The 14,075-nt window shown below is 45.5% G+C and overlaps 1 protein-coding gene across 1 annotated transcript in view; it reads left to right on the top strand.

Moving 5' to 3' along the window:
* gal3st3 (galactose-3-O-sulfotransferase 3) overlaps nucleotides 1-12,639 on the top strand; it is a 25,118-nt gene extending 12,479 nt beyond the window's left edge. The window contains exons 2-3 of the mRNA XM_056443214.1: nucleotides 6,683-6,785; nucleotides 8,011-12,639. Coding sequence (XP_056299189.1) covers nucleotides 6,703-6,785; nucleotides 8,011-9,259 — 1,332 coding nt within the window. The 5' untranslated portion in view covers nucleotides 6,683-6,702 and the 3' untranslated portion in view covers nucleotides 9,260-12,639. The remainder of the gene's footprint in view (nucleotides 1-6,682; nucleotides 6,786-8,010) is intronic.
* Nucleotides 12,640-14,075: the final 1,436 nt, after the last annotated feature.

The raw sequence follows: 14,075 nt of genomic DNA, 5'->3' as shown, positions 1-14,075 counted from the left end.
TAGCGCTTTTCTAAATACACAATATGAAGCCGGCGACTCATCCAGTCGGTCCAGCAGCAACAGGTCAAAAACATGCATGAAAACATCAAGAGAGAACATTTATAATTTAAAAACAAGACATTTAAAACAACTTGAAGACAGAATGTTGTGGATGTGAAACACGAGCAGCCCGGCGTTGAGCCGCAGTCACACCTGGAGAGGAAGAACAGAACATGTTCTTGTCATCTGAACATTGTCTGGCTGATGTTCTCTGTCTCTTCCCCCTCTTGTTCTCTCTCTCTCTCTTGTTCTCTCTCTCTCTCTGGATTTGGCTTCAGGCGCTTACCGGTAAGAAGTGATCTAAAAGGCTTTCATCAAGAAGCACGACGGTACGCGGCCAGATCTCTCTCTCTCTCTCTCTCTCTCTCTCTCTCTCTCTCTCTCCGTGTTCTCTGCTTGTCTTTTGTCAAAATCTCATCTCTACCTCTGTTCTGCCCTCCTCCTCCTCCTCCTCCTCCTCCTCCTCCTCCTCCTCCTCCTCCCCACCCTGGCTTTCCCTCACCCCATTCTCTCCCTTTGTTCTCCCCCGCTCCCGCCTCTCTCTCTCCGGGGGGGGGGGGGGGGGGGGCATTTCGGGCTAGATAATGTCTGTATCTGGGGGTCCGCAGGGAGTCTACCCTGCAGACAAATAATGATCCAGACTCTCTCAGGCAGCGCGTACACACACACACACACACACACACACACAGAAGCACACACACACACACACACACACACACACAGAAGCACACACACACACACACACAACCGAATCAACACGCGTGTTCGAGTGCAGACATGCACTCTGTGCTTCTCTCTCTCGTCCTCTGCGTCTCTAACAGGTCCAGGAACAGGGTGGGGCGGATGCTGAGGGAGCACCGTGGGGACGCCCGGCTACCTTCACTGTCCAGATAAAGGCCTGGAGGATGGAGAGATGGAGAGATGGAGGGGGGAGAGGAGGGGGAGCCGGCGAGGTGCAGTTCAGATTAAAGTAACGAGGGCCGGAGGGAGGGAGCGATGAGAGAAAACGTCTCCTGCGATGTTCTTCGGCTCAAGGCTCCTTCAAAATAAGAGTTGGAAGGGGAAAAAAGCATCTCACAGAGTTTAGAGACACATTGAATGCGAATGACGTAAATGGTATTATAAATACATACTTTTGAAGTATATATGCTTTAGAAATAATGACGACATGACAAAAAGTCGGGTTTGAGGGTCCTCAATAGTCTGAACGCTGCACATGATTTTAATATGAAGCGGCTCAATGTGTTTTATTGTCTGACCCTAAAAATATCTCCCCTCCCGGGGATGTCTGGCTTCACCAAAATGACATAAAGTGAACGGGGGGGGGGGGGGCAGCTGAGGGAAATAATTTCAAGCCTCATATCTCAGATTGATTTCGAGAGATTTCGGAGATAAAGCCTCAGACATCAGCAAACAGCCTTCCTGGAAGAAAAAAAAAACCGAACACATTTTTTTTTTTTTATCTCCCAGAAGAGCCTCTGAGTATTTCTTAGAATTTGAAACCACTTTTTTGCCTCCCCTCCCCCAACACACACCTCATACACTAGCTCCGGCTACAGTAAAGCGTCACGCTCAGATTCTAGTGAGTCTTTGTCCTCGGGCCGGGCCTCATGGGCAGCTGCCGGCGGGTTCGCCCCTGCATCGGACCGCAGCTGTCGGCTCCACCGCCGGGACAGATTTGAGTTTCTCCAACGAGGAGAAAAAAATCTCCCTCTTTTTGAAACAAAGTCAAACCAGAGTCACTGGACCTTGTCGATAGTCATCACCAGACGGGAGACCTGTTGAGGAAGCTTCGTCTGGCTGGGTCACGATAAACTCGCTTTCCTGTATCAGGTAGAGGAAGCTCCTTTATTTGGGTTTGGAGGTAAACCCATTGACTCCTGTTCCACTTCTGTTTCAGACAATATTCTGAATTTGATAGCGCTCAAATATTCTGAATTTGGCCTTATTTCGAATGTAGAGTGTTCCGATTAACACATGTGGGATACGTTGATATTATGCAGGTTTTTAGGATAATTCTTTTACACATGAATACATGGAATTCTGAATATGCGTCCCAAGAGGGGTTTTTATGCCCTTTAGCAAATAGTTTGCCAAGCAGGAGTAGAGATGCACGCCCAAAATACTAAAGGTCACCATATTTTTGGAAACAAATTTGGGGTATTTTCACCTTTATTTGACAGACGACAGTGTAGAAAGGGAGAGGAAGAGAGAGAGAGAGAGAGAGAGGAAGGGGTATGAGCAGGGATGGATTAACGAACGGGCCTGCCGGGCCCAGGCCCAGGGGCCCATGAGCTCAGGGGGCCCCTAAGCCAGAGCCTCCGCGGGTGACATCGCTGTTATTACCTTCCGCAGGTCAAAGGTTATCACGTGAGATCAGTTGCAGATGACAGGATCATAGAGCGAAGCAGCTGCCGTTGCCCCCGGAGGACCGAGCGTGAAGCTACCTTCATACGCTCATTAGGTCCATCTAGCCGTGTGTGTGCATGTCTAGGGGGGAAGTGTGTGTGTGTGTGTGTGTGTGTGTGTGGAGTTGTTATTTCTGTCCCTGCATCGTGTCTTCTCTCTGTCTGTGTGTGTTTTACTTTGAGTTGTACATCTCTACTTGTCGTGACATCACCCGGAGTTGAAACTTTGGCAGGAGACTAAACTCTTTCAAAACTTCTTCCCTTGATTCATAACTCCAGACATTTTGGAGATGCCAAAAATTGGCAGGCAGAGAAGACGTGAGAAAAAAAAGGTGGGAAAAAAAAAAACACCTCTGGGAGAGATGGAGGCGAACTGACAGAATAATAGAGACGGAAGGAAAAGAAGCGGAATAAAGTTTGGAACACCTGCGGGGAGGATTTAAGAGAGGCGTGAGAATAACTTGTGTTTGCAAGCAGAAAATATCGAACCAGGGCTCTGGAACGGACTCAAATACGACAAATATTGACTTATGAATAGGAATTAAAATTTCCACACACGGATTAATGCCAGTTATTGGCAAAACATGACATGATTTGAGAAATATCGTCTTACTAATAATACAGATTTTTGAAGTCTTAAATTCCTCAAAATCCATATAGATCCATTAAAAAAAGTAAAGCAAAACAAACATTAGCTCATTTGTGTCTTTAGTATCCTCAAATATTGATATTAGCATTAAAAAGCTCTTGAACTATTAAAAGCAGATGATCTTATCGGAGCGACTCCACGTTGCCTCATGCACCCTTTTACCTCGACGGCTAAAACACTCGACAACAAATCGGTCAATGCGCTTGTTTAAAATCTTGTAAAACGGATAATCCACAAGGATTAGTTCTTGCTTCTTTACCTTCGGGTCATGTGTCGGAAAAAAAAACACACCTCCTCGAGGATCATCCCTCACCTAATCGTTAAAATCAATACGCAGATAAAGATGCGGCGTCTCTCCTCTCCTCTCCCGTCCGTCTCCTTTGTCTTAATCGCCGTCCCATAACAGGGGGGGGGGGATCGAGTGTCCAACCCCCCCCCCCCGTATCACATCGCAAGAGGAACCCAATCAGCACTTTTTTAATTAAAGCGAGGCCTGTGTGCAGTGTTGGCGGGGGAGGCAGGAGAAGATGGCAGCAGATGAGGGCGGAGGAAGAGGAGGAGGAAGAGGAGAGGCCGAGGGTCTGTGTGCCGAAAGCCACTTAAATCCCTTTCTTATTAACTCTCTGTGACACATGATCTGCCTCCATCCCCTCACACACACACACACACACACACACACACACACACACACACACACACACAGCTCCTCTTACCCCAGGACTCAGCCCCCCTGCACGGCTTCATCTTATCGCGTCCCACCGCCTCCGAATCAGAGCTTCATTCATAACGCTTCATTCCAGGCGGCGAGTACGGCGACGCGTTCCGCCGTGACGAAATACGACCGGCCGACCTGGAGAACATGACATTTATTAGAACTGTGATTAAAAAAAAGTTCACCCTGTTCCGCCTCATAAGAGTGTTTTTAATGAATATACATAAGCACGCTGGAGAGGAACCTTTTATTACAACGTGGGTGTCATCGCGTACGCACAGTATAGTGCTCACCGATAATGACCGTGATCTTTACAATAATATTTAAAAGCCCTAATTTGCATGTAAATCCCAAAAAATAAGATTTAATTAGACATTTCTGAGGGCTGTAATAATTAAAGTTCACTCTTTTATTATCACCCGTTTTAAAGAATATGTACGCACGCATGTTGGAGAGGAACCTATTATTACATGTTTTTTAAATATTCATAGCTTTCGTCATAGTGATACTAATCTTTATAATAATATTCTAAAAGCTCCAGTTTTTTTATAATAATTTAAAACATTTCGTTAATAAAAAAAAAAATGTAAGCAATGATTAAAATTACTAAACACACAACAATTATTAAGAGCTCCAGTTTTTTTATAATAATTTAAAACATTTTTTTAAATGTAATTAATTTTTTTAATCAATTATTAAAATTATTAAACACACAGCAATTAATAAAAGCTCCAGTTTTTTATTTTTCGTAAAATACAGACGATGGACTCAAGTGACATCACTGATTCCCAGGATAAGCCACGCCCCCTTTCCCCAGTGCGTGTGATGCGTATTAAAGCGAACGCGTAATACATTAAATCAATGTGATTTGGAGCAATTATTATAATTTATTCACGTAGAAAAAACAATAAGCTATTCCCTCAAATCCATAAAGAAAATGCACTCAGAGATAAACGAAGACAACAGAATATAAAACAAAAAGTGAGCTCTGCATTATTTTTACGAGCTACCGATTTAGTTTTGCGGCATTTAAAAAAGAAAATGGCGACACGCCGTAAAAACAACAACAACAAAAATACATACTCGCCTATCTTAACGAGTTTTCCCGCGTTTAATAATTAGAGACCTCCATCTTCTGCCTCAGTCCTCACGCTGACTTGGCCGAGAGCGAATTTTCCCTCACGAAGATGCGAAAATAAAACTAAAACCCCGGCAGACGCATATTAAAACTTCATGTTTAACGCGATGGATTATTATGGAGGTTGTTTTTCAGGCCGTTACGAGATCCAAGGGCAGCAGATTGATGGGAAGGGGACAGGAAACACGTTTCCTTTCTTTTTTAAAGAACATTTTATTCATTAAAGAGTACAAAGGAACATTCTTTTAACCTGAAAAGTGCCGTGAGATGTTTTTGTGCTGAACCTTCGAGCGCCTCTAAAAGCCTGAGTGTACATTTAATAGGAAAACATTGGAAGAAGAACTAAAGCTCTGCACTTTGGAAATGTGATGGACAATTAATGGGTCGTATATTTATTTGTACAAAATATGCCTCTTGGAAAAGTCTGACATTCCTGTTTCTTGTCTTGTCCCTGAATAAGAATACTTAAAATATAATTCATCGCTATTTCCCTGATGATGGATTGATCAGTTTTGCGTCTAAAAGGAGGATTGGCTGGTTTTATTATCTCTTTTTTACCTTCGCATTGAAAATGCGGAAGGTTATGTTTTGATCGCCGTGTATTTATTTATTTGTATGCGTGTTACTCGCATAACTCAAAAAGTATTAAACCGAATCGCATGAAATTTGGTGGGATGATTGCTTATTATACGGGGACCATTTGATTAGATTTTGGGATCAATGGGATCAACGGTCAAGGTCAAGGCCATGAAAAGGTCAACATCTTCTTTTTACCATAGCGCGGTCCATTTTCATCCAATTGGCATGCAACTAATGCCAACATGTTCATAATTCAATGCCCAATATTGTGATATGCGAAGGTATGCGCTCTACTGAGTGCCCGTTCTAGTTTTATGTATTTTTTGACAATTATTAAAGACTTTTGGACAATTTGAAAGCAATGAAAACATCTGGATGGATTCTCCTCGTCTATATTCGGCTTCTTGCCTTTAGTCTTCGCGTCCCTCGGTTTTTCGTCCACTTAAAAAGTAAAAAAGTACAGAATGCAGCTGTGGTCAGATTATCGGGCAGAGCACATGCTGTGTTGACATCGACGAAGGATTAAAAACATCAACAACAACCGACTGTCGACAACAATCTGTGCATCAATTAGCATTAGTGCCTGTTTAACAGAGTGGGTTTAGTGGTTTTGTGTGTGTGTGTGTGAGTGTGTGTGTGTGGGTCCAACCACCGGAGCAGCACAATCCCGGCTGCTTTCTGAGTTGTTTTTCTTCATCTTCTCCAACTCCTCAGGTCAGCCGAATGCTTCATTAATATTCGGGAGAGATATTTCGGTTTTAAAACGAAGGGCGCCGTCGGGCCGTCTTCACTGCCGTGGCGTTTTCTTCGTCTTCTTCTTCTTCTTCTTTTTTTAATTGGCGGGGTCGAGTGACACGGGGGGAGTTTCCGCCCGAGGCCGTCTCCGTCCCGGTCGAGCCGACGAGCGAAGTGAGCCGAGGCTCTCGCGACGAAGGTATCGGTCACCGCGTTGACGCCTCGCTAGCTAACGGAATTCCTCCTCGCTCCCTCTTACTTTATCCTTCTTTCTTCCGTTTGTTTTCTGCTTCCTTTTCATCTATTCATCCCTCTCGTTTCCCTTAATTCCTCCGCCGCCGCTCCCTCGTTGCACCTCCACCTGCTTTCCCGCCCTCTGTTCACTCTTCGCTCTCCTCCTCCTCCTCCTCTACCTCCCGCAGGCCCAGTGAAGCGGGGAGAGATGTCGCAGAGGAAGATATTCCTGGTCTTCGTCGCCATCAGCACCGTCAGTCTCCTGCTGCACCATGGGGGCCACTTGAACTGGTGAGCGATTTGAAACACGCCCCCACACACACTCATGCAACCCCCCCCCCCCCATACATTACAAACCCCTCCATCTCTCCGTGAGGTCACGTGGGCGCTAATTACCGCGAAGATGTCCGTCTCTTTCTTTATTCAAGTCGAATTAATAGCGAGGCCGGCTTCTTATAGATGTGGCCTGAATGCAGATGGGGGTCGTGGGGACCAATTATAAAAGCCGAGGGATCGTAGATGTCCGACAGCTCTGTATTCTGTTCTCGTACACTTTTCAACTTTACGCTTTGCTCATAAAACCTTTTTCCACATTCCTGACTTTAATGTCTCGGTCGTTGCTCTGGCCTTCGTCTCTCGGCATTTTCTTTTCACCCCTTGTCTCCAAACCTTTTAAACATCTGACCCTCTGGTTCAGTCTGCAGTGAACACTGAGTGTGGCACAGAGGATTCACTGTGTGCGCACTTATATGTTGCCCCCCTTTTTCATATTAATGCATAATTATACTCCGGATGCACATTAGAAACTATAAGATGCGGAGAATTACGTTTTATGTCGGGCCCTAGAGTGACTTATTTAAAAAAGGTGTCTCTGATTAGTCGGGCTGAAGTCCTGATAATTATGATTTCACAATAATAATAATCCATTTCATTAATATAGCACTTTTTAAGGTACTCAAAGACACTTTACATGTTACATTCATGCACCGAAGACACAGGGTTCAGTGTCTTGCTCGAGGACACGTCGACTCGGGCGGGGATTGAACCGCCAACCCCCTGATGGAAAGATGGACCCACTGTCGCCCCAATAACCATCCATACACTGTTACAGTAAGGAAAGAAATGTAACTCACAGATCAAAAAGTCAAAGTTTTTTAAAGGATAACGAATTAACATCACGCTATGAATCCACTAAGAGTCGATACATTATTCTGATATTGATTTATCACCCAGACGTTTGCGCAGTACGAACTCTGTGATACTCCATCCTCTCTTTATCCTACGTCTGCTCTCTCCTCTCCGTCTCCTCATTTCCATTCCCCGCACGTCCACTGACGTCTACTTCCCCGTGGCATCTCTGTCCTGTCCTACACCCCCATGTCCGTTCCATTATCCGTCTGGTGTCTGTGCAATTACGCCTCTAATGTCGGCAAATTATTTGGAGTAGCCGCTCCTCCCCCCCGGAGCTAATGGAGTGTCAAATAAAATGAACGTCCTCTCGTTCTTCTTCCTCCAGGACCATGGAGGCCTTCCATCTGGGTTGTCCCGCCCTCCGCTCCCACCCGGCCCCGGGCCTGAAACCCAAGCACGCCAACGTGGCCTTCCTCAAGACCCACAAGACGGCCAGCACCACCATGCAGAACCTGCTCTTCCGCTTCGCGGAGCGCAACAACCTCACGGTGGCGTTGCCCGTGCAGGCCTGCGGTCACCAGTTCTGCTACCCGCGCTCCTTCACGTCTCACTTCGTCCACCCGCAGACGCTGCCGCCCAACATCGTCACCAGCCACATGCGCTTCAACAAGGCCGAGATGCAGCGCCTGATGCCCAACGACACCATCTACGTCACGATCCTGAGAGAGCCGGGCTCCATGTTTGAGTCCTTGTTCAGCTACTACAACCAGTACTGCCAGAGCTTCAAGAGGGTCCCCAATGGCTCCTTGGAGGCTTTCCTCGAGGAGCCGTGGCGCTACTACCGGCCCGATGAGAAGGACTCCATGTACGCACGCAACACCTTGACCTTCGACTTGGGCGGAGACAAGGACCGCCCGGCAACAGACGTGGCGTATGCGCGAGGCTTTCTGGCGGAGGTGGACAGAGTTTACTCCCTGGTGATGATCGCCGAGTACTTCGACGAGTCGCTGGTTCTCCTCCGGCATCTCCTCTCTTGGGACCTGGACGACATCCTGTACGTTAAACTCAACATGCGGACGCCGAGCTCAAAGAGGAGCCTGACGCCGGGCCTCGCTTCAAAGATCCGCTCCTGGAATTCCGTGGACGCGCGCCTCTACGACCACTTCAACGCCTCCTTGTGGCGCCAGCTGTCCGTGCTGGGTGCGGCGTGCGTGGCGAGGGAGGTGAAGCTCCTTCAGCGAGCCCAGGGGAGGCTGATGAAAAGCTGCTTCGGCGGGCGGATGCCGCTTCAACGATCAGCCGCGCAAATACAAAATAAAGATCTCCGTCCCTGGCAGCCCAGTGGAAAAGTTGACATCGTGGGCTACGACCTCCCGGTAAATCTCAGCCGTGGCTTCTCCAGCCAGGCCCAGGAGCTCTGCCTCAAGCTCATCATGCCTGAAGTCCAGTACACGAGGGTGCTGCTACGTACCCAATCGCTGCGATACCGCCGAGGCTACCAGCTACGCCCTGCGCAGCAGTCGCATCCCATCCAGCAGCCCATACACACAACCCTGCCTCGGCATCTTCAGGTGCAACGCCCTGCATCAGGGACGGGGTCCACCGCCACCTCAAAGCCCGCTGCGGGAACTTAAGGTCGGACCACGGAGTTAGAGTAAGTCCTCACAGACCCAGGCCTCGCGGATTCAAAAGCATACACTGGAGTGCCCAAAAGACCGCATAGTCCTCCCCATCCTGACCCGCGAGACATGCTTCAGCTGGTAGTGGGTGTTGGAAACAAGGGTCTCTTTGGGAAAGAGGCTGGGTTTTTCTTGTACCAATGTCTCTCTTATCCTCCCCAGTTCGGGGTCAAAGTAAATGAGGGGAAAGAGGAGGGTAAGGTGGTCGGCCGTATCTGGACTTGAACTTGAATCTCTCCCCTCTCTGATCTGTGAAACAGCATCGGGGTTGGCAGACACGAGGGCGGGAGAACTCTACACTGGTAGCCGGCTCGATTGCACACCTCCGCGCGCCCGGCAACAGCGGTCGGGAGAGGGTTTTCGGTGAAAGTGGTGCTTTGAAGAAAATCTGTTATATGCGCCCGAGACTCAATAGGGAAGTGGCGATATCGGGGCCTATTGTGAGGTACAGAGTAGGCATTGTGTGCATCACACTGGTCTAGTATCATGTTACTTGCTTTCATTCTGTTTCCCAAGCCCTCTCTCGCTCACTCTCCCTTACATATGCCACTTTAAGTCCTTGAGAGAGACATAATGACATAGAAGGATCAGCTGTCAGCCATCCAAAGAGCCTCCTAAGAGGCCGGACAGACATTGAGATCACCTCCGACCATTAATACAACAGCACAATCAACTCTTCTCCTTCTCTTCTTCTTCTTCTTCTGCTCTTACAAAGGAATAGAGCAAAGAGGTTTTAGAAGAGCGTATACAGAGGGAAAGCCTAAAGACTTGGATGCTCATCTTGGCCAACCATTATCTCTACGACTCACACAGAGTGTCTCTTTGGCTTTTTCGACCTCTCCGATTTCCTCCCTGCATCCATCTCCCCGTCTTTCATCCCCACTGCTACCCTACTGGTTTGGCTCTAGAACCAAAGAGCAGCGCTGACATCTTGTTTTTCTTCACCTTTGATTTCGGTCTCATCTCGGACCTCCAGCTGAGATCGCATCTCGCAGCTCGGAGACGATCTAGGTCGCCAGGCCTACTTCATATATGTGAAAGGCATCGGTTTAGGAACCTACACACCACACTGGCACAAACAAAAAGGTAAAACAACTGGACTTGAGGCCCGTTGGGTCGCGTTACTTGAATGTTTGATCGTCTCCTCCCACCGACGTACAGCTGCTCATTCTGGAACGAGGAAGCACGGCGAGGACGAGGCGAGGCATCGATGGTTTGGGTTTGCCTGCGATCTGAAAACGCCACCAACTTATCTCCGCCGCGGTCCCTTTTTAATCCATTCTGCTCATATTTAATGTGTCGTTTGTGTTATTTTATTCCTCCGGTGATCAGCAGGACACTGCTAAGTAACTGGGGGTTGGAGGAAGGTGTATTTATGTGTGTGTGTGTGTGTGTGTCAGAGCCAGTAAGGGTCTCTCTCTCTTTCTCTCTCTGTTTCATGTTGTATTTTTTTCCCCAAGGCCAGGCAAGTTGCCATGGCAACAAAGAGAAATAATGTGTGCGAAGGGTTTATTAAAACTATGTATTATTTATTATCGGGATTTAAAGAGACCCATTACTGTATTTGAAATGTTTTAGTTTTTTTTCGTGAATCACTGGATAAAAAAAAGCTTCACATGCTCCTGCATCCCCCCTCCCTCCTCCCCCTTCAGGTGGAACAAGTCACGATATAAAAGATTAATTCTGTACTTTGTTTTACATAATGCAAAACTACAAAGACCACGTCTGAAAACCGCCCACTGTAACAAGTGGAGTGGCTTTAAAATGAATCTTTCATTCGGCGGTGCGTGAGTGCTCAACCACACGGAGCGTTTCTGCGGTTGCAGTCGGTCTCACTGAACGGAGCGATGAGGGAAAACACACAAACCGCCAGGAATCAAGAGGAGCAGCGGGTGGAGCGGCCACGAGGTGGAGAGGAGAAACTGTTTTGACTGTGAATACATGAATTCAAAGTGTGCTTGTACGTGAACCTCCGAGCTTTGAAAGCTTCGAGATGCACAGCACAATTTTATTTATTAACAGCTTTTGAAATGTCTTCAGATATGTGTGATATTTCTTAAAGGTACATTACATACACTGCAAAGAAAAAATCACTTTAAAGGATGAGGCTGGAGTTTTTTTCTGTATTTTGTTTTTACTGTTAACAAATCCCAGGAAAAAAGACATACAATGAGTAAGTGACCCCCCCCCCCCCCCAACACACACACACAAACACAGACTGGATTAACTCTCTTTGCCATAATAATGGAACGTGTACACTTTCGTGTGTTTTAAATGTGTTTTTGGATGGTTTCATTGTTGTTTTTTGTCTTTTCATGGGATTTGTTGACAACATGAAATCAGATTACTGATGAACTATGTTTTGATAATTATGAATTCAGCTGCTATATGTAAAATAAAGCATTTTCGCTTTGAGTTAAAGTCCTGAACTGCTTCAACCTGCTGCAAAAATAACAATAATAAAACACTGGATTTGTGTTTGTCGCTAATTAACATTGGCGGAGACCCAAAGTGTTGTTTTGTTTGTTTTCGTGCGATAATTTATTCCAGAATGTGTCTGTATTCATGTAATTTGGTACACTTTGGAGACGCGTTGGCACGCCACTTGATTTGTAAGCGTAAGGTGGAGTTCAGGTACCGTCGGCACATTCCCGTGGTGGTTTGTATACGAGTAAAAGCAAATAAACGATCAAAATGGGATTTGGGAAAATTACATTTCTCTGAAAGGGAACCAGATGAAAAATATGTTTTTATTTCCCCTCAACGATTCAATTACGACCCGTCTCTCTCCGTGGCTGTGAATCTCTCTAAGTGCTTGTTTTGATTGTTTTCGCCCGGCTTGTGTGAGAGTGTCAGTAATGGTCACACCGCCGTGTCTAGAAACGAGATTTTTATCTTTGAAAGACGAGGAGCCGCGATGAAACAGAATGCTGAAATCTAACCATCTTCACATTCGATGCCCCCTTTTCGCTCCTGTTCCCTGTTAAACTGGAGAATTAAACTTCTTTTCTCGCGGCGTCGGGTGAATATTTATATGTTTTGCGGGGAAGTGAACGAGACGGGTTCATTGGCATCGACGATTATCTGACTGTATTTTCCATCATTGCCTCTTAGGAACTGCACATCTTTCTGTTTAAGGACTGATCTGTGAGCTGTGAAGAATGAGACAGCCCCCCTATATCCCCCTTCCCCATTTTATGTGAATGGGCGTGAATATTTGGGTGTGTGATGGGGCTCTGAGCAAATGGCTAACGACAATCACAGCTAGGGGCCCAGAAAGCTTTGTAATGATGGACGGTGAGCGTGACGAATAAAGTTTGATTGATTTGAACTCATCTGCGTGTGGGCTCGTTTTTTTTCTTCTTTTTTTCTCTGACATTTCTCTCCTCAATGCAGATTTATTCAGATATGCAGTGACACACACACACACACACGTCAGCAGCGATACACACCACACAGCGACGGTGGCTCAATTAAGATTCTGATTCTAAATTAAACGAAGACCAAAAACCAGACTCCTCATCTTGCAATCAGCCGTTACCTCCGGAAATAAATGAGGGAACAAATTGCTTTTTCACGGCGGACAAAAACAAAATGCAAAGCAGTGTGTTTGATGTGACTGTGATTGAAGCAATCATGAGGCCCCGCCCCCGCCCCCTCCCCCTCTGCCTGTCCGTCATTATGGCCTCCAGACCAGCTGCCTCTGCACCTTTTTTTGTGTTGTTTTTTTCTTCTGTCTTCTCACTCTTCTTTTTTTCATTTAAATCTAATCATAACAATAATTATAATAAAATAAAATAACACAACGAAATATCTCAACTATATCTCCACTATTGTCCTGACATTTGATTCACACTTTCTTGCCCCCCCCCCCACACACACAAACCACTTTGAATTATGATCCCTGATCCGTTCTTCAAAATAAGAGTCCAATTTAAGACAAAAGTCTTAAATATATTAATATATTTAGAATGTGATTATAGTATAGCAAAAGCATACTTTGGGTATACAATTAATATATAAAAATAATAGCATGAATAATTAATTACAAACATATTTAGAATATTTAAATTCGGTATTTATCAAATGTGCTTTAAATACATTGTTTTAATGCTAATTTAGAAATATACAAAAAATATGTTTGAAAACAAAGTACATTTAAGTAATCACACAGAACTTACACTTAAAAGTATATTTTTCTTGAAATATATTTCTTGAAAATGAATTGAAACTGCAATACAATTATTTTAAAGTTGAATTAAAAAAAATAGGTGATTAGATTTTTCAAAAAAGTACATTTCTTTGACAGTATATTTGAAATGTACTATTGGCATTATAAATATACTTTAAATACATTAAAGCATATATTTTGTTCATGTTTCTGTCCTGCGTCACGTGCACGTTCCATTAGAGCGAGAGCAGAAAACAGCTAACACGATTGTCGGGGACAATAATACGCCCGGCAACAAAATGGCCACTCATCGGGATATCGGGCTACGTGCGCTCACAGCACCACGCTGAACTTCCCCGATGACACGTAAACCACCACGCCATTAAATCTCCCGTTAATGCAGAAATGGGCTCTTGTGTGGACGGAAACAAACAAACAAACAACAATGCAATGGATTTCATTAACTCCTTCAGCGTGCGGTTCTGTGTGTTCTGGGATATGAAAGTGGGTAAATGGCCTGTAGCTTAACCCCCCCCCCACACACACACACACACAATTTTCACTATGATTAGCCCTAAAATGTCAAGCGTCTTTTCATCA

This window comes from Pseudoliparis swirei, chromosome 21, assembly GCF_029220125.1.
Source record: "Pseudoliparis swirei isolate HS2019 ecotype Mariana Trench chromosome 21, NWPU_hadal_v1, whole genome shotgun sequence".
Lineage (NCBI taxonomy): Eukaryota > Metazoa > Chordata > Actinopteri > Perciformes > Liparidae > Pseudoliparis > Pseudoliparis swirei.
This window is presented reverse-complemented; position numbering and strand designations above follow the sequence as displayed.